Source organism: Molothrus ater, chromosome 27 (assembly GCF_012460135.2).
Source record: "Molothrus ater isolate BHLD 08-10-18 breed brown headed cowbird chromosome 27, BPBGC_Mater_1.1, whole genome shotgun sequence".
Classification (NCBI taxonomy): Eukaryota; Metazoa; Chordata; class Aves; order Passeriformes; family Icteridae; genus Molothrus; species Molothrus ater.
Window position 1 is genome coordinate 5,716,761 of NC_050504.2, and position 19,854 is coordinate 5,736,614.

The 19,854-nt window shown below is 62.4% G+C and overlaps 1 protein-coding gene across 7 annotated transcripts in view; it reads right to left on the minus strand.

Annotated features, from left to right (window-relative positions):
• Window positions 1–19,854, minus strand: part of SRCIN1 (SRC kinase signaling inhibitor 1) — a 48,922-nt gene that overhangs the window by 4,384 nt on the left and 24,684 nt on the right. For 4 of the 7 annotated variants that reach the window (XR_008508858.1, XR_008508859.1, XM_036398772.2 and 1 more), the window contains exons 4-18: window positions 15,819–16,011; window positions 15,150–15,348; window positions 14,712–14,805; window positions 13,423–14,231; window positions 12,749–12,841; window positions 12,595–12,638; window positions 11,747–11,925; window positions 10,945–11,120; window positions 10,416–10,546; window positions 9,710–9,857; window positions 8,491–8,785; window positions 7,622–7,871; window positions 7,334–7,488; window positions 6,979–7,131; window positions 2,471–2,608 (exon numbers count right to left, since the gene is read on the minus strand). Coding sequence is in view for 5 of the 7 variants with exons in the window: in XM_036398772.2 (XP_036254665.1) it covers window positions 2,471–2,608; window positions 6,979–7,131; window positions 7,334–7,488; window positions 7,622–7,871; window positions 8,491–8,785; window positions 9,710–9,857; window positions 10,416–10,546; window positions 10,945–11,120; window positions 11,747–11,925; window positions 12,595–12,638; window positions 12,749–12,841; window positions 13,423–14,231; window positions 14,712–14,805; window positions 15,150–15,348; window positions 15,819–16,011 (3,057 nt within the window). In the remaining 2 variants the exon portion in view is untranslated. Of the gene's footprint in view, window positions 1–120; window positions 742–2,470; window positions 2,609–6,978; window positions 7,132–7,333; window positions 7,489–7,621; window positions 7,872–8,490; window positions 8,786–9,709; window positions 9,858–10,415; window positions 10,547–10,944; window positions 11,121–11,746; window positions 11,926–12,594; window positions 12,639–12,748; window positions 12,842–13,422; window positions 14,232–14,711; window positions 14,806–15,149; window positions 15,349–15,818; window positions 16,012–19,854 lie in introns of those variants that run through there. The other 3 variants (XM_036398771.2, XM_036398773.2, XM_036398774.2) reach the window with 3 other exon arrangements.

Below are 19,854 nucleotides of genomic sequence, written 5' to 3' on the forward strand. Positions count from 1 at the left end.
GCGATCCAAAGGGGAGGGAAAAAAAGGAGAAAAGGAGGGAAAAAAAAAAGAGAGAGAGAGAGAAACAGAAAGTGGCTGGTTGGCCATGGCGGAGCGGGAGGGGACACAGAGGTCGGGCCGAGGCGCGGCACAGGCGAGACAACAAAAGTTCGTTTGGCGGAGCGGAGGCGACAAAAACACGGATCAAACAGAAAGAGGAGGGGACACAGGTGGCGGATTCCCTCCAGAGCGCCTCAAGGAGAAGCCAAGTCCCAGGGAGGAAGAGGAGCCCGAGGAAGAGAGGAGGAGCCCCCCGGAGCAGGAGAGCGGCCGGGCGGAGCTGGCCGGGGCGCTCAGAATGAGATGGAGGAGTTCCTGGCCCCAAAAGAAGTCAATACGGGGATGGATGTTCTGCCAGCTGCGGGTTTTTCTGAGACCGTGGGGGAGGTCTCACTGGCCTCTTTAGATGGTCTAGTGGCCTGGAAAGAAAAGCAAGATTCAAGGAGGACGAGGAGGAGGAGAAAGGGGTGGAAAGTCCAAAGAAAAATAAAGAAAAAGCTTAAAAAAAAAAAAAAAAAGACGAAAGAAAGGAATAAAAAAAAAAAGAGGAAAAAAACCAACAAAAACGAGGACAGGAAAAACCCAAAAACAACCGAGAAGCAAAGGGAGTTCGTTCAGAAGCAGCACTGAGTCAGGCCTGAGGTCAAGCAGCTGGAAAAGGGCCACCACAAAGAGCGCGACAAGAGCGGGTCCCACGTGTCACTGCACGGGCAGGGGACGGCCCCGAGAGGAAAGGACGGACGGACGGACAGACGGGCACGCGGACACACAGGCACACACAGCCGGGGGGGCACAGGGGACACGGGGGAGGCACAGGGGGGACAAGAAGGGCAGCGTTAGAGCGGGCACAGCCCCCGGGGCAGCGCCCGAGGGCGGCCGTGCCCACCCTGTCCCTGTCCCTGTCCCCGCCGTGCGGGCACGGCCCGACCCGGCTCGGGAGTGATGCTGAGAATCCCCCAGGGATGGGGAGCGGGATCTGGGGTCCCCCAGCCCCACCTTGCCCCCAGTGAGGGGCTGGGCTGCGGGGAGAGGGGGGGACACCCCCAAATCCTGCACGGGGACAGAAGTGACACCGAAAAGTCCTGAGGAGACCACGCCAGCAGGGCCACGGGGACTGTCACCCAGGCGGTGACACCGAACAGGCAGGGCTGTGCTGCTGGGTGGCCTCCAGGGGAGGGGACCTGGTGGCCTCACGGGGTCAGGAGACGCTTCCCGACCCCTCAGGGTTTGCCCGGGGTCCAGTGCAGGGGGAATCCAGAAGGAGCCCCCTGCCCCTCCCTGATTCCATGGGGTGGGACAACCCCGCACGCCAGAGGGGACACTGAGGGACACCCTGAGCTCGAGGACCTCAAAAAACCCCAGAAAACCTCCAAAAACCTCCAAAAAACCCTCAAAAAACTCCTCCCTGGGGATGGTTTTCCACTGGGAAGGGAGCAGCCAAGGTGGGGTTTGACCCTGTTTGCCTACAGGTGCCCGTTTTGCTCATTCCACATTTTCCCCCCAAACCCTGCTGCGAGGAGCTGGGAAATCCTTCGGTTTGTCCGGCGGGGCTGCGGGATGCACGAGGATGAGCAGAATTGGGTTTATTGCGCGGTTTGGGGGCGGGAAAGGGCTCAAGACACAGAGCGGGGGCAGAGCAGAGCTCAGGGCGAACCCGCCCGCGGCGCTGCTGCCCAGCCAGGGGGAAAGGGGCGCTGGGAGGGGGGACAGGCAGCAGGGAGGGAGGGAGGGAGGCCACCCAAGTGTCCGTGATGCCCGGGCCTGTGGGAATGCACGGCCAGCACTGGGGTGACAGCAGGGACGGGGGGGGAGCCCCGGGGCTGCCCCCGGGGTGGGTGGGGAGGGGTCCGTGCTGGCCGCTGGGGACGCTCCATGGCACCCCAAAACGCTTCTCTTCCAGCTGCTGTGCCCGCTCACCGTCCCCACCCCGCCTGGGATACCCCAAGCTCCTTCTCTGGGGCCACGGGGGCGGTCCCGGCTCCCCAAAACCTCCCCAGGCCGGGAATCCCCACCCCCGCGTGGCTCTGCCACGTTCATCAGCACAGCCGAGGAGGTGGCACCGTCCCCTGGGGTGAGGGGACAGCGCCGGGGCTCAGCCACCCCTCAGGGTGACACCCAGCGCTGGGGACAAACCCTTCAGCCTCACCCCACAGCGAGGATGAGTTCGTGACTCTCTCGCGTCCCTGTCTCCAGCCACGGGGCGGGCACAGAGTGTGACAAGAGCCCCTCCCGCACCGCCACCACCGCGTCCCTTTGTCCCCAGCCCCGCCGGGCTCAGCCGAAGCCAAGAAGGCACCAAGGAAGGGAGAATGCGGTCCCAGAACTCATCCCCGGCTCGGGTGTGCCCCGCTCGGGTGCGCCCGGCTCGGGCCGTGCCCTGGGCGGTGCCAGGGCGGCGGGCAGCCCCGGGGCGGCTCTAGGGGTGGAGTACCTGCTGCTGGCCCTGGATCCGCATGTACTCCATGCGCTGCTTGATGTGCTTGCCCTTGTCGGGGCTGCCCTGCTGGCCCTGCTTCAGCCGCGACGCCGGATTCACCATCTTCATGGCCGGGATGGAGACGCCGCCGCTCTGCCGGGACACAAAATCCAGGGGGAAAGGGTTAAAATCGGCCGGTGGAGCCCTGGCCGGCACCGCTGGGTGCCCGGAGCTGCGCCACCCCTGCCAGCGCTGCCCGAGGGGACAAGGCCGGGCCAGGACCGGGTCACCGGCTCGCCCTGAGCTCCGAACCCCGCCGGGACTTACCGGGAGGCACCCGGGAGGGAGTTTAGGGAGACACGGCAAACACCGGGACACCGAGGGCGGGACGGGACAGCCCGCGGGGCCAAGAGAGAGGGAAAGAGGCGGCGGCAGGCAGAAGCAGATTCCAGGTGGGAGCGGCGGCAGTGGGAGTACAGAGGAGTTTATTCACTGTGCACAGGTGAGGATACACAGGCGGCAGTGCCACACCCCCCCGGGTCCCCTCCCGTGCCAGGGGCCCCTGTCCTGTTCCAGCCCGGGCTGGGGAATCCATGGCTCAGGTGAAGCCCTGGGATCCTCCCGGGGGGAACGCGGGGAATTCCCGCACCCCGCAGCACGAGGAACTCATCAAAGGATGGAATGTCCTCAGCTGGAAGGGACCCATGAGGATCAGAGTCCGAACCCCAGCCCTGGAGAGCCCCACAAGTGCCTGTGCCGCACCATCCCCGGCATTCCAGCGCTGGGAATCTTCCCTGGAATGTGACACCAGCCCCGCCCTGCCCTGCCCTGCTTTAGGACCGACCCATCACAGCCTCTCCCATCCCAGCCTAACCCTGAGCCTGGCTTTGCCCCAGCCCCAGCCATAAATCCATCCCGCAGCTCCACTTCCCGTTTCCGGGAAAAAAAAAAATGGGAAAAATTGCAGCTCCAGCCCCCGAGGAGGGAGAGAACAGCTCCAAATGGAAAAGGAGATTTATTCCCCAGCGCTGGCTGTTAATAAAGGAGCAGGTTGTCGTTGCAAGGAGCTCAGGGCATTTTTCTCCTCCCTGTTTTTCCTCAGATATTCAGCTGGATTCCAGCAGAAAGCAATTTGGGATGGCTTCAGGGAGCTCGTGCTGTGCTTTAATTAGGAGAAACATCTGCCAGGCTCCGGCTGCTGCTTGTTAGGAGAGGGATTTTATGGAAAATGGTGAAACTGAGAGCAGTGCTTCTGCACCAGCCCTGGCTGACCCCGTGGGATGCTCTTGGATCCTGTGGGATGCCCATGGACCCTGCGGGACACTTGTGGATCCCGTGGGATTCTCATAGATCCCATGGGATGCCCATCCTGGACCTGGTGCTCCCAAATCCTGCCAGGGCAGAAGAATCCCCCTCATCCAGGGTCTAATTCCAGGACGGGATCAGCCAGCACCACTTGGCACCATCTCCCTTCCAGCTCCTGCCTCGCTCCTGCCCTTCCCAAACCCCTCCGAGTGTCAGGGAGAAGAGGAAGATTCGTTCTCCAGCTCGGCTCTGCCTGGAGGTGGAGTCACAGAGAGGGAGCAGGCAGAGGAAGAGACATCAGAGCGAATCCAGGGCAGAGCAGGGCACGGGGGAGAAGAGAAAATGAACCTGGGGAGTGCCGGGGGGCAGCTGCGGCTTGGGGAGCAGCGCTGGCTTGGTCCTGCTCGGAAAGGGACTCGTGGCAGCGCCGTCCTTGGCCTGGCTGAGGTCCAGCGCGGTGTCACCGTCGCCGCCTCCGTGCCCGAGGTCCCCCAGGCTCCTCCCGGCCTCCTCGGGTCCCGGCGCGTCCTTGGGGAACGCAAATTCCACGGCGGGGTGGCTGCTGATCTCGCTGATGGTCATTTCCAGCTCGCGGATGGTTTCCTCCAGGCTGTCCAGTCTCTGGTAGGTGTCCTCGTAAATCTCCTTCTTGCCCGGGGCCGCGGGGTTCAAGTGGCCTCTGCAGAGCCCCTCTGCCGCTTTCCCCGCCGCTCGGGGGCCGCCCCCGGCAGCCGGAGCCCCTCGGTCCCATCCCGGCGGTGCCGCGGCGGGGCCCGAGTGGGCCGGGATCCGCTCCAGGGGCGGCTGCTCCGCCCGGGAAGGTCCCGCTGCCCTCGGGGCTGGGTCCCTGCCCGCGGGAACCCCGGGCTGTGTCCCCGGGCGGGCCGCAGGGCTCTCCTCCCTCCATGCAGCTTTGGGAGCCCCAGCTGGGTGTCCGGGAGCGAGCCTGGCTCCTCTTTGGGAGTCCCCAAGGCCAGCGGGAATTTGGGGAACGATCCCGGCACCCGTGGAGGGGAGCGCGGCCTCCGCAGCTCCGGCGCCTTCCCCGCGGCTCCGAGGAGGCTGCGCAGCCTCGGGACTCTGGGGACAAGCCCTGCCACCGCCTCCTGGCCTGCCGGCAGCGTCCGGAGCCGCGTCCCCTCTTTGTCCCCCCATTTTATCCCTCGGGAAAGGCGGGGCTGCCAAGGGAAGCGCCCGGGATGCGCTGCCGGGGGCCTGCGGGGCTGGCGGGGGTTCCTGTGCCAGCGGGGACTTTGGGGAGCTGCCGGGAGCCGCCACACGGCCTCTCTTTGTCCCCTCGGGTGGCAGCTGCCCTGCTGGTGCTGCGCTCCCCGGCGCCGCCCACAGCTCCGGCTCGGCTTCGGGGGACGGCGGCTCCGACACCCACTCGGTGAGCACGATCTGGGGCAGGGAGAACGCCCGGCCGGCCGGGGCTGCCGGCGCCAGCGGCTCCTAGGTAGAGAATTCAGACAGGTTAGGGGCCAGGCGGCAGCGGGGTTTGCCTGGGGAGGCACCACGGGGCGCCACAAATTATTGGGGTCCCCCCACAGCGGCGCCTCCGGGCATGGCAGAGCTCCAGGCGGGAGTCTGGGGAGGGAGGGAGGCTCAGCTCCCTCCGGCCCATCCCACATATCCCAGCGGGATTCACGGCATGGTCAGGGGCTGGAGGGGATTGCTCAGCTCCCTCCTCCAGCCCTGACATCCCACAGGGACCCACAGCATGGACAGGGGCTGGAAAAGGATGTTCAGTTCCCTCCTGTCCAGCCCTACATCCCACTGGACCGTGGACAGAGAGAGAGATGAGCATCCCTGTCCAGCCCTGACACCCCACAGGGACCCAGAGCATGGACAGGGAATGGAAGGAGATGTTCAGCTCCCTTCTCCAGCCCTGACGTCCCAGCGGGACCCACAGTATGGACACGAGCTGGAAAGGGATGTAGAAATCCCACACATCCACCAGGACCCACAGCACAGACAGGGAATGGAGGGGAAGCTCAGTTCCCTCCTGTCCAGCCCTGACATCCCACTGGAGCAAAAAACTTCAAATCAGAACCCAACCACCCGGCTCTGCTCCAGCCCTTCCCTTCCCATGCACTCGGGGCGGGGTCTCCCCCGCACCGCCCGCCCCCGGTGCCGTGAGAGCGGCGGACGCTGCCCGTGCCGTGCCCGGTGCGGTGCGGGGGCGGCCCGGGAGCCTCCCGGGAGCCGCGGCCGTGGGTTAGTGCAGGCTCCGGTGCCGCGTCAGTGCCGGGAGCGAGGCGGTGAGGACAGAAGGTGGTGATTAGTCGGTTAAATCAGAGAAAAGCAGCAGAAGTGAGCCGAGAGGAGGCAGAGGAGGAAGGTGAGAGCGCAGCCCGTGGAGCCGTTACCTTCCATCCTTCGGCTCCGAGGGGCCACGGCTCGGAGTGGCCTGGGGACACGGCCTCGAGGGGGTCACAGCGGGGCACGGGGAGGAAAGGGGAGGCTGAGCTCCGCTGAAACACCTGGGGAGTCAAACACGGCCGTTGGAGCGAGGGAGGGGTGACCTGGGCCTGCAGCGGGGCCACGGCCTGAGTGGGGCTCACAGCAGCTGGGCTGGTGGCGGCTGGCAGGGACAGAGCAGCATTGTCCCCTGTGCTGCTGGCAGGGCCGCCTGTCCCCTGGCCAGCTGTGCCATCAGAGCCAGAGCCAGCAGAGCCGCCCGTCCCCGGCCATCAGTATCACTGCTCCTCCGGCCAGGAGGGTCACTGCTCCAGCCTGGCAGCATCACTGGTCCAGTTCCCCTGCCTGCAGCATTTTCACCTGTCCCACACCTGCAGCATCACCTGTCCCACACCTGCACCATGCCCAGTTCTCCTCCCTCCTGGAGGAAAACCATCCAAGGAAAACCATCCAAGGAAAAACCATCCATGAAAGAACTCCCCCGTCCCCACTGGAGCACCTGAGCCGTGCTCAAACCCAGGTGAGTCTGGCTTAAATCCCAGAGTGGGAGGGAAGCGCAGAAGGAAGTGCAGATGTACATCACCCAGCTGTGTGTCACCCAGGTGTAGCACACCTGTCCCCAGCAGTGCCACCACTCTGTCCCCGTGGCCCTGCGCAGAGCAGGGACCCCGGGGCGGTGCCGGTGCCGGGGATGTCACACCCCGAACCCCCCCCGAGCAGAAGGGCAGGGCGGTGTCACCTGCGGGCCGGTGTCACCTGCGGGCGGGGTCCCGGGCTCCCGCCCCTCTCGCGCTCACCTCCAGCTCGGCGATGATCCGGTCCTCGTCGTCGTCGTCCTTGACGGCCGAGGCGATGATGGGCGGGGTGGAGGCGGGCCGGACCACCTCGGACACCGCCCGCCTCAGCTTCACCTGCGGCTTCGGCGTCTCCAGCTCCTCCGACTCCGCCTTCTGCCGGGGGGAGCGCGCCGTGAGGGCCGGGGGCACCGGGGGGCACCGCGGGGATACCGGGGGGCACCGGGAGGCACCGAGAGCCACCGAGAGGCACCGGGGGACACGGAGGGACACGGAGGGACACGGAGGGACACGGAGGGACACGGAGGGCCACCGGGAGGGGTCGCGCTGCCCATCCCAGCCCAGCCACCATCCTCACCTTCATAAAGCCGGGCTCCTTCTTGCTGGTGACGATGACCTCTCCGCTGCGGGTCGTGGTCAGCCCGTGCGACGAGGGGAAGCTGCGGCGGGGCGGGGGAGGCGGCGGCGACTTGGAGGGTTTCTCGGTGCGGTACCGCGGCACCGTCAGCTCGTCTGGGCACAAAGGGGGCTCTGAGGGCACCGCGCCCGGCCGTGTCCCTCCCATCCACCCCCCCCGCCTCGGGGACAGCACCGCGCACCCCCGGCCTCGCCTCTGGAGGCGACCCCGTCCCTGCCCACCCCGTACCTGAGCCCCGGCGGCCGTTGGGGTCCCCTTTGCCCCCCGATTTGGGGGTGTGCTGTGGCTTGGAGGGTTTGTGCTCAGGCGTGGAGGCGGCGCTGCCGCTGCCCGGGGTTTGTTTGTGCTTGGCTGCGAATTCCAGGTCGGGGATGGCCTTCATGAGCTCGGCCTGCGTCTCCTCCAGGAGCCGGTTGATGTCCTTGGCGCTGTACTGGGTGAGCGCCGCCCGCTTCTCCTCCCAGTCCCGCTCGGCCGCCTGCGGACACAGCGCCGGCTCCAGCCCCGTCCCTGGCGGGCAGGACGTGACCCCAGAGCCCCCTGACACCCCCGGACCCGCTGCGAGGAGCTGGGGGGCGGATTTTTGCTCCCATCCCCAAATTTCACACAATTACCGGCTGGAAGAGATGTTCAAGATCATCGAGTCCAACCCAGCCCCAACACCTCAACTCAACCCTGGCACCCAGTGCCACATCCAGGCTTTGTTAAACACACCCAGGGATGGTGACTCCACCACAGAACATTCCAGAACTTTATCATCTTTCTGTAAAAAACTTTTTCCTAATATCCAACCCAAATTTCCCTTGGCGCAGCTTGAGGCTGTGTCCTCTGGTTCTGTCAGTTCCTGGAGACAGAGCCCAGCCCCAGCTGAGCACAGGCCCCTTTCAGGAGCTGTGCAGAGTGAAGGGGGCACCCCTGAGTCTCTTTTCCTCCAGGTGAGCATGCCCAGCTCTCGTCCAGCCCCCGGCAGCAGAGGCGCTGCCAGGGCTCCTCCACCGAGGAGCAGCAGGGTGGGCACTGCTCCCATCCCCATTTGCGCCTTCCCAGACCCTCTGGAGGAGCCCCCCCGAGCTGACCCCCCCAGGCCGGGCTCTCACCTCCACAGACACTGCTTTGTCCGCGCTCTTCTTGCTGGGGGTCTCGGGCCCCGTCTGAGTCTTGGCGGGCACCATCTCGGGGGCTCGTGAGGGGTTATTGCTCTTGCCAGGGTGGCTCTGGGGCTGGGCGGGGAAGCCCAGGGGCTCGGGGGTGCCCGTCAGGTGGTGCAGGCTCACGGGAGGGCTGGTGGGCATCTCCAGCTCCAGCCCTTTGCTGAAATCTGTCTCCGGGGCCACCTTCTTGGGCGACTGGCTCAGGCTGCTGGGCGAGCTCCACACGCCCTCGTCCACTTGTCTAGGGCAGAGCGGAGGCACTGAGGGTCTGAGGGGCACGGGGAAGGCACAAAATCCTCATTTCCTCAAGGCTGAGGTGCTCTGGGCTGGGCTTGGTGCTGGTTTGGGGGGCCTGTCCACTCTCATGAGCCCGGCGGGAAATGGGATCCCTCCAAACCCTTCCCCTGCTCCAGATCCCGCTGGGGCCGCCCTTGGGATTGAGGATTTATTTGGGATGAGGGCACTGTGGGATCCTGCAGGCTCCTTTCCCTGGGAAACTGGGCTAGAGCAGAGCCCGGGGCCATCCCGGGGGGCAGCCAGGAGCCATCACTAATGGGATCCTAATGGGATCCTAATGGGATCCTAATGGGATCCTAATGGGATCAGGCAGGTGAAATCCACCCCGCAGCGGCTCTGGGAGAGGACTTTTCTCTGGCTGAGCATTTTTCCACCACAGAACAGCTCCCTGATCCCTGGGAAAGAGATTTCTGCTCACGCCAAGGGCTGTGTGTCTGTCCTGATGTAAAATCCTGCTTTATTCACAAGGCAAAATGAGGTTTGTATCAAAAGAGAGGGTCCCATGCACACCTGGAAAGGACTGAGGGTGTTTTTGGGGTCCTTCAGCAGAAAAATGAGGCTTTTACCAAACAGGGTTCCCACTCACTCCTGGAGAGGACCGTGAGGGTGTTTTTGGGGCGCTTTAGCAGAAAAAGGAGGATTTTAACAAAAGAGGGGGGCCTGGAAAGGACTAAGGGTATTTTTGGGGTCCTTTTTTTTGGGGTCCTTCAGCAGAAAAATGATCATTTTGTGCACACCCCTCGGACCCGCTCCCGCCCTGAGAGTTTGGGATGCGCAGAGAGGAGGTGGCACAAAGGGCACAGAGGTGGCACAGTGGGGACAAAGGGACACCGAGGGGTGGCTGTGCCCTCGGGGGCTCGGCGCTCACCTGCGGATCTGGGCCAGGGTGTCGGTGACGGTCTTGCAGCGCTTGAGGAGCCCGTCCAGGCGGTTGGGCTCCTCCTTGAGGAACTTGACGGCCTCCACCTCCACCCGCAGCACCACCCGCATCTTGCTCTGCAGGCTGGGGAACTGGGCTGCCAGGGGACACTGCTGTCACCCCCGTGTCCCTCCCAGCGCCCAGCTGGCACCGCCAGGGCCGCCAGGACCCTGTGCTGTGGGCAGGGTGGATCCAGGGAAAGTCTGGATTGATGGGTCCATGCCGATTTTAGGGTGGAGGTGTCCCCTCCATGGCTGTGGGCACAGGGTGTGGCACTGATGGGCACCTGGGAGGGCAGGGGACCCCCCTGGCAGGGGCAAACCCACAGATCCAGGGCAGGGAGCACCTGGAGAATCCCAGGGGAAAACACAAATCTGGGAAAACACAAATCCAGGAGCACCTGGAGAATCCCAGGGGAAAACACAAATCTGGGAAAACACAAATCCAGGAGCACCTGGAGAATCCCAGGGGAAAACACAAATCCATGAAAACCTGGAGAATCTCAGGTGCAAGCACCCAAATCCCGGGGGGCAAGGAAAACCTGGAATATCCCAGGTGCAAACACCAACCCAGGAGATCCTGGAGCATCCCCAGGCAGGGATGGAGCAGGCAAATGCCAGAAGGTTCTGTTTGCACCTCCCCAGCCCCTCCTCACCCTTCAGGTCCGTCAGGGTCTCCCCCAGCTGCTTGAGCACCACAGCCTTTTCCTCCAGCTCCTGCGCCGGGATCAGCCGGTGGTTGTGCGCCAGATCCTTCTGGATCTTCTCCACGGACTTTTCCAGGTCACTGGGAGGGCAGGGGGAGGGCAGGGGGTCACTGGGGGGGTCACTGCTGGCTCAGGAGGGTGGAGAGCCCTGAGGGTGGTAGCAGGAGAGGGGAGCACTGGGATGGGGACCCCTCCTCACTTGGGGATGTGGTCACCGGGCTGGGGACCCCTCCTCACTCAGGGGTGTGGTCACTGAGCTGGGACCCCTCCTCAGGCTGGGCTGGGGACCCCTCCTCATGTAGGGACGTGGTCACTGTGTGGGGACTCCCTCATCTGGGGATGTGGTCACTGCATGGGGACCCCCCAATTTGGGGACATGGTCATTGCACAGGAACCCCCCGATTTGGTGCCGTGCCCTGGGCAGTGCAGAGCTGCTCTGTGCCCCCTCTCTCTCCCAGGGCCCCGTGGCCAGGCTCACTTGAGCTGCTGGGTGATGAGCTCCTCCTCGTTGAGGTAGCGCAGCCGCTCCTCCTCCACCAAGCTGCGCTGGCGCTGCAGAGGGTCCTCGTGCTTGCGCATCGTGTCCGTCACCCTCACGCTCAGCTCCGTCTCCGTCCGCCGCAGCAGCGACTTCACCGTCTCCTGGTTCTGCAGCTGTGGGGAGGAGGAGGAGGAGGAGGAGGAGGAGGAGGAGGAGGAGGAGGAGGGGTCAGGCTGGGAGAGGCCCCTCAAGATGGGAAACAGGTCCTGGTGAGGGAGCAGCCCTGAGATGGGCGAGGGGAGGGATCCCTGAGCCTGAATTTGGGAAAGATCCCTGGGCTGGGCATGGGGAGGGATCCCTGGGGTTGGATCCCTGGGATTGGAGTGGGGAAGGGTCCCTGGGGTTGGATTTGGAAAAGATGCCTGGGGTTGGATTCAGGAATGATCCCTGGGGTTGGAATGGGAGGGTATTCCTGAGCTCAGATTTGGGAGGGATCCTCAAGCTTGGATTCAGGCAGGATCCCCGAGTTTGGATTCAGGCAAGATCCCCGAGTTTGGATTCGGAGAGGATCCCCGAGTTTGGATTCAGGCAGGATCCCCGAGTTTGGATTTGGAGAGGATCCCCGAGTTTGGATTCAGGCAGGATCCCCGAGTTTGGATTCGGAGAGGATCCCCAAGCTCAGCTCCAGGACCGATCCCTGAGCCTCCCGACACCAACCCCAGTGCACAAAGGGGATTTGCCCATCCCAACCCAGTAAGAGCTGGCTCAGATTCGGGGTCCCCTCTGCCCAGGTGCCCACCTGCAGCTTCTTGAGCTGCTGCAGCTGGTTGCGGAGGTCGCTGGCGTTCTGCTGCAGGTCGTGCAGGTGCAGCTGCATGTGCAGGCGGGTGATGGCCGTGGGCTGCCCCGCCGGGGTGCTGGTGGCCGAGGGCGGTGGCGGCGCGGGCACTGGGGTGCCCATGCCACTGCGGCTGGTGGCTGGGGGGGAAAGCGGAGGCTGCTGAGGGGTTTTGGTGCCCGTTTCTTTTCTTTCCCCACCCGATCCTACAGCTCTGGTGGTCTCCAAAGTCCCCCATCCATGCTGAGTCCTCCCTGCCTCCTCTGAGGCCACCCCAGAGCAGCATGGGGGGATCCCACTGCTTGCCAGTGATGCCTCAGGACTTTAGCTTTTATATTTTTCAAATCCTGTACTGCTTTAGGGAATAATTCTGAAACTCCATGGTCTGTCAGCTGCTGCTCTCCAGGCCTGTAACTCAAGGACACCTCACTACCTCAGGCCCCAAAAAATATTAAAAAAGGTGAATTGGGGGGGAAACAAACTGGAAGTAAATGTCTTCATTACCTGAATCTGTAATTGGAGGATTAACCCAAATTACATCAATTAATATCAATTAATTGATACATAAGTGGACAAACTTATAATTGTCTGAAAAACTCATGACCATCATCCATTTTGGGTGTAGCCCCTTAGGGAGGCTTCATCTGACCTTAACGTACCTGGAGGCCCCTCATTAAATAGATCCACCCATATTCTCTTAATTCTGGTTTTAGGTAAGCCTGAGAAAGGCATCACCAGCACATGAGGGGGGGCTGCAGAGCCCACCCTGGGACACCCACGGGGGTCCTGCAGGGCCGGGGGTCACTCACACGCTGATGGGGGGGTCCCGCCGTTGGTGGCCTCTGTCTTCTCACTGAAACCAAAGAGAGGAGGGGGCTGAGTGTGGGCGGGGTTGGTGCCCCCTGGGAGGGGGACAAACCCCCAGGAGGGACAGAGCCCCCGGGGTCCCAGAGCTGCCCTCACCTGGGGGTCTCAGCCTCGGAGCCGCGGAGCAGCGCGCTCTGCACCAGCCCCGTCAGGCTGGCGATCTGCTTCTCCATGGCCTCCATCCGCTCCCTGCGCCGGCACAGGGACAGGGACGGGTCATGGGCTGCGTCTGCCACCACGGCCACCCCCGGCCGCTCCCGGCCCCGCTCACAGCCCAGCCCTGCCAGCCCGGGAGCTGGGGACACGGCTGTCGCCAGCTGCAGCTCCTCATTCCCTGTCTGTTCTCGCATCTAGCCCTCACCCGGCGCCCAATTCCCCACCCCAGCACTGCAGTGGCGATGGGGCAGCGCCTCCTCCGCTCCTCCTCCTCCCCCCAATCCACTCCTCCTCCCCCTCCAGTCCATGCAAAATCCCCTTTTAGCAAAGCTCAAACCCACCGGGGATCCCAAATCCAAAGGCAACAGAAAACCTGGAACATCCCAGGAACAAACACAAATCCAGGACAACCTGGAGCACCCCAGGTACAAACACAACCTGGAGCACCCCAGGTACAAACACAGCCTGGAGCACCCCTGGTACAAACACAACCTGGAGCACCCCAGGTACAAACACAACCTGGAGCACCCCAGGTACAAACACAGCCTGGAGCACCCCAGGTACAAACACAACCTGGAGCACCCCTGGTGCAAGCACACCACGCCTCCTCTCACCTGGTCTCCGTGTCCTTGGCCGGTCCGGGCGATCCGAAGCCCGAGAGCGGCCGCTCTGCGGGGCCAGGGAACAGCTCGGGGGGCCCGGACGAGCTGGGGTTGCGCGTTTTGCCCGCGGGGCCGTCCATGAAGACAGAGGAGCAGGAATCCTTGCGGAAGGACTGACGGACGGGCGAGGAGCGGCTGGGCGGGCCCGAGTAGGGGCTGTGCGGGCTCTGCCCGGGCTCCACCATCTTCTGCGGGGACGAGGGTGGCATGCGGAAGCCCAGCCCGGGGCCGTACGTGTCGCTGTAGATGGGCGCGTTGGGCTTGTACAAACTGTCCTCCAGCTCCGTCTGCAGCGCGGCCGCCGAGTAGGTGCTGAGTGACCGCACCGAGCCCCGCTTGTAGAGCCCCCCAGAGTAGCCAAAGGGGTCCCCCATGCCCGCCAGCGACTGCGTGGAGGTGATGCTGAGCCGGCCCTCGTGCACCATCCCGTAGGGATCCGCGTAGAGCCCCTCGTTCTTCACCAGCACCACGTTCTTGCCCGCCAGGTCCTCGTCGGGTTTGACATCGCGGCGCTCCAGGATGGCGCTGGGGCTGGGGGACACGCCCTGCGCCGGGGGCAGGCTGGACAGGCGCTCGCCGTGGTGCACGGGGCTGCCGGCGTAGGAGGGCGGGCGGCCGCCGCTGTAGGACATGCGGGAGCGCGACGGCGATGAGGACTGCAGCACGGGCGGCGGGGAGCCCGAGGCCAGGTGCGAGGCTGGGGAGATGTTGTTGAGCCGGCGGGTGGGAGAGGATTCCCGGGAGGCGTAGACCATGTCCCGCTGTGGGAATGGGGCGGGGGGATCAGCACTGAGTGAGCCCCACGCTGCTGGGCCCTCTGCCCCACCAAGGACTGGCGATTCTGTGATTCTGTGATTCTGTGATTCTGTGATTCTGTGATTGTATGATTCTGTGATTCTGTGATTCTCTAATTCTGTGATTCTATGATTCTGTGATTCTGTGATTCTATGCTTCTGTGATTCTGTGATTCTCTAATTCTGTGATTCCCAGCCAGCAGCAGGCTGATTTATCCTGATGATTTATCCTGATGATTTATCCTAATGAATTATCCCCAGGATTTAATTCCCTACAAACCATATTTACGACCCCGCTGTCAGCTCCCACCCAGCGCTGGCAGCAGGCAGGATGGATCCCAGCCACACACAGTTCCCAATTCCCAATCTCTGCCACTTTCTCTTCCTACTGCTCCCACTCCACCAGGCCCCGCCACCCCCCTGGGCTGTGCCCGTGTCCCCTCTCACCCTCAGGTCGCCGTTGGTGATGTGTGAGGCTGGGAACGAGGCGTAGAGCGGCTCTTTCCGGTAGATTTTAATGATGCTTCGGTCCTGGATATCTCTGGAAGCAGAGGCAGAGTCTGAACACCCGGGACAGACCCCACAAAACACCAGCACTGCACCCACCACCTCCTTTTTTCCTTCATCCCTGTCCTGGGTTGTAGGATATGAGTGTGTTCTATTATCTGTTAGAGGTGGGGCAGCTTGCCTGAGAACATTTTAATTTTAAAATTATAACAACCTGGAGGGAGGGGGTTTACATTTTCCATTTTAAGGGAAACTCCTGCCTTCCTTAGCGGACACCTGACTTTTCAAACCAGGACAGTCCCGCAGATTTCCCATCTTGTGACGGATTTAAAGGACTGGAAACCAGCCTCGGGTGGGATTTGATCCCTCCCTGCTCACCGGACATCCTCCAGCTCGTAGAAGACGTTCCGGGACTCGTCCTTGATGAGGATGGCAGTGTTGGGGGACTTGAGCATGCCCATGGTGAGCTTCTGGGGGAACATGTGCACGATGAGGGCGTGCAGGGTGTCCATGCTGCTGATCTCGTGCGTGATGTGCACCCGCCTGGTCTCGTCCCCAAACTGCAGGAACAGCACCCCTGGGAGCACAGGAGGCGCGCCGGAGTCAGCTCTGACCCTGCCCCTTCTCCATGGGGGTGACAGGGTCTGCCCAGCCAAAAGAAGGGGTTGGGGAGCTCTGGCCACCCCACAGTGCCCTGGTGAAGGTGGAAGGCTCTGGGGCATCCAAAAAAAGGGGTTGGGGAACTAATGGCCACCCAATCTCACCCTGCTGAAGGTGCAAGGCTTGGGAGCACCCACAAAAAGGAGCTGGACACCCAACAGTGCCCTGGTGAAGGTGGAAGTGTCCAGGGCAACCAAAAAAAGGGGCTGGGGAATGTTTGGCCACCCAGCCTCGCCCTGGTGAGGGGATGTGTTCCCTGAGAGCTCTGGGCCACCCAAAAAAATGGGATGAGGAACTTCTGGCCAAGCGCAGCTTGGTCTGGAATTTTGGGCAGGTGGAGACCAACCCCACCCTCCACCAGGGAGGTTTTGGGGCCTCCAGGGGTACCTGGGGAGCGCAGCTTGGTCTGGCTGGCCGAGCGGGACAGGGGCAGGCTCTGCCGGAACCGGTTCATCCTGTTGAAGGCCAGCGGCAGCTCCGCCTCCGACATGGTCTCCAGGGACTCGGCCGAGGCGAAGGAGAGCTTGGCTTGGTCGGCCAGGCCAGGCTGGGAGCCCTGGGAGTGCCGGGAGCTCCTGGTCTGCAATGGGACGGGGGACAGGGACAGGTCAGGGGGTGCAGGGATGGGCGACCCAGCAGCCCTGGGTGAGGCTGGTCCCGCTTCTCCTCAGGAATGTGGCCGGGATGGAGAGGCTGGTGAGGGGTGTGGGAGCGTGGAATGCCTGGGATGGGAGGGAGACACAAAGGTTGGCGAGTGCAACCCCTGGGACACCCCCAAAAATCCCTCCCTGTGCCTGAGGGTGGGGCTGGGCCGCATCCAGGGGGCTCCATCCCAAACCCAGGGGGCTCCATCCCAAATCCAGGGGGCTCCATCCCAAACCCAGGGGGCTCCATCCCACATCTAAGGATCCCCCATCCTTCATTCAGGGATGCCCCATCCTTGTCCATGGATGCTCCATCCTCATCCAGGGATGCTCCATCCCATATCCAGGGATCTCCCATCCCACATCCAAGGTAACTCCATCCTCATCCAGGGATGTTCCACGCCACGTTCCCGCCCCAGCTCAGGCTCTGACGTGCTTCACCCCCCACTCCATGCCTGCTCCACCTCCTGCTCCCAGCACAGACCCCATTCCCATTCCCAATCCCACCCCGCTCCAGGATAAACCTTCCCAGCTCCATCCCGGTGCCTTGGGCTCCCACACTGGCAAACCCCTGGAATTTAACCCTGCAGGAAGGAGCCAAGGCTGCCAGAGCCGAGCACTGGAATGACCTTGGCTGCTCCCGGAGGTTACACATCCATTACTCCACTCCCGGGAATCCTAAACGCCCGGATCCTTCTGGAAGCAAAGCACTGGGAAGGTTTATGGCTCTGGGAGCTGGGAGGATTTCATTTTCCAGGATCCCCTTTTCACAGGAGCCTGCTGCCAGAAAGTTTGCACCACAGATGTGGAAAATGTGGATTTTCCAATATCCCAAATATCCCCAAATATCCCCAATATCTCCAAATATCCACAAATATCCACAAAATCCAAAAATATCCCCAAATTTGTGGCCATTCCCAGAACTGCTGCCTGTTAATAACCCCAAAAACCCAAGCCTGGATTTTCCAGGCACTTGTTGAAGGTTGGCAAACCCAACAGAGGGAACAAACAGCTCCCAGGGTGTGGAAAAGGCGGCGCTGTGGAAGGGGACAACAGCTCTATTTTAAGACAGGGGAAAAAAAGGAAAAAAAAAGAAAGAAATCAATATGAAATGATAACAGCCATCATCGCCATTTAAATGAGACATTAATTGGAAGATTTAATTAATCCTGTGAGGCGGGGTTTGAGAGGACTTGAAATGTTCTCGCTGTAGTTAATTGCTGGAAAATTGACTGCTGGGCTGGGTTGTTGCTGTTGGAGCACAAAGAGCCCTGGCAGAGCCTCACATCAGGAAGGGATGCAGGGATGGAGGGAAACATTCCTTGCTCCCATCCCTGGGGCCGTGGGACACAGCTCCGACCCCTCGTGGGGGTGGTTTTGGGGTGGAAAAGGTGGATTTTGGTGCTCCCCGCCCTCAAGGCTGTGGTTTTTGGGTACCCTGCTCTGGGTTTGGGGCGATGCTCACCCAGATCCCAGCCCGGGATGGATCCTTAGGGAAGCACAGGGATGGGGCCGGCAGCTCCTGGAGGGGATGTGAGCCAGGGCTGCAGCTCTGCCTGGCTCTGCCTTCCTGGATCCTTCCCCTGCCTTGTTCCTGTTCTCTGGGATCTCGCCCTGCCCCAAATCCATCCCTGCATCCGTGCCTGCATCCATCCATCATCCATCCATCCATCCATCCATCCATCCATCCATCCATCCCTGCATCCATCCATCCATCCATCCATCCATCATCCATCCATCCCTGCATCCGTGCCTGCATCCATCCCTGCACCCATCCATCCATCCATCCATCCATCCATCCATCCATCCATCCATCCATCCCTGCATCCATCCCTGCATCCATCCCTGCATCCATCCCTGCATCCATCCATCATCCATCCATCCATCCATCCATCCATCCATCCATCCATCATCCATCCATCCATCCATCCATCCATCCATCCATCCATCCATCCATCCATCCATCCATCCCTTCCACACCCCACCCCAAATCGCCCCCATTTCCACCCCTCATGGGTGACAGGGACACCTTCCCTGCCCCAGGTGAGCCCAACACCCCCTGTCCCTGTCCTGTTCCCATTCTCTGGGATCTCGCCCTGCCCCAAATCCGTCCCTGCATCCATCCCTGAATCCCTTTTACTCCCCACCCCAAATACCCCCCATCCCCACCCCCGGGGGTGACAGGGGCACCTTCCCTGCCCCAGGTGAGCCCAGCCCCCTCCCGGCCCTGCAACCGCCCTCGGGCTCCGAAGCTCCCGCTGTGGATAATTTATGGAATCAGTCAAACCACAAAAAAACCCCGACCAAGCCAGGCGAGATGAGCGTTAATGGGTTTTCAGCCCGGAAGGGACCGTTCTGCCCTGATGCTCTGCGCAATGTGCTGTCCCCAACCCCCGAAACTGTCACCGGCACCGGGGCAGAGCCACCCCAGCCTCCCTTCCCTAAACTCAGGGCAGCCCTTGGGGCTCGGGATCCTCCCAGATGGGCAAAAACCCCCCCAGATGAGCACAGGACCCCCCGCCCCAGGGGGGACCTGGCCATGGTGACCCCAAGAGTGGCACCTCGGTGCAGCTTTGCCCATCCCTCTGGAATTGCAGGTGTTCTGAGCGCTCCTGACCCTGCCCTCAGGGTGCCAGGAGTGCCAGTTTGGATGTCCCCTGCCCCACCAGGGCATGCAGGGGCCATCTCCCTGCTGGGAAAGGCTCAGGATAAACCCCAAACCCCATCCTAAAAAACCCCAGCGTGGCCATAAAAACCTCGTGCCCCCCCATTTTTCCGTCCTGCCCCCCAGGTGACCCTTTCATCCACACCCAGACCCCTCCCCGGGGGCTTCTGCAGCCCCAAATTCCCCTTGGGCACCGAGAAAATTCCCTGCGGGACCCGAGGTGGTGGCAGGGAAGGGAGGGAGGGGACATCGCTGCCCTGCGCCTGTCCCCAGCTGGGAAATGACCCATTTCCTGCCGAGCCAGCCCCAGAGCGGCAATCCCGGAGCTGGGTCCTGGAATTCCCGGCTGGTGCCCGTGGGGATCCCAGCGGGGAACGCTCGGGACGGGAGCGAGGGAGAGCAGCCACAACAAAAGCCGCTCAAGGCCACGGGGAGGCCGCGCCGGGAAAAATCTGGAATTGCGAGGCAGAGGGGGCTGGGCAAAGGCCATCGAGCTCGGGATGCCCACAGCGTCCCCCCGGGATTAAACCTGCTCGGATGAAGCCCCCTGGGAGCCTCCCGAGCCGAGGGAATCCCGCTGGAGCAAAGCTTGGACCCCCGGCAGTGCCCCCGTGGTGAGGGTCCTGGGGAAAACCCGACCCCAAAAATCCCCAATTCCAGCAGGGCCAGGAGCACCCCCAGAGCCTCTGGAGGAGGAACTGGGAAAAATCCCCAATTCCAGCAGGGCCAGGAACGTCCCCATCCCCTCCCCCATCCCTGGGAGTTTTATATAAAAACGATGGGATGGGGAATGGAGGGAGTTTTTTTAATGTCGAATTTATTTTTTCCTTTTGTCTCCCCAGAGCTAAAAAAAGCCACAATTAAGGGATTCTTTGAGCTCCTAAAAAGCCCCGACCATCCCCTGCGGAAGCAGCTCCATTATCTCTGCCTGGAGATAAGGATGCTCCTCATTCCTGCCTCATCCTCATCCTCATCCTCCACACCCCTCTCCCACATTCCCCGGCCCAGCTGGGAGGGCGGAATGCTCGGAGAGGAGCAGGGAAGGATCAAAGGACCCGGCGGATTTTTGGGAATCCGTGAAAGGAGCGGGGTCACCCCTCTGGATGGGGAAAAG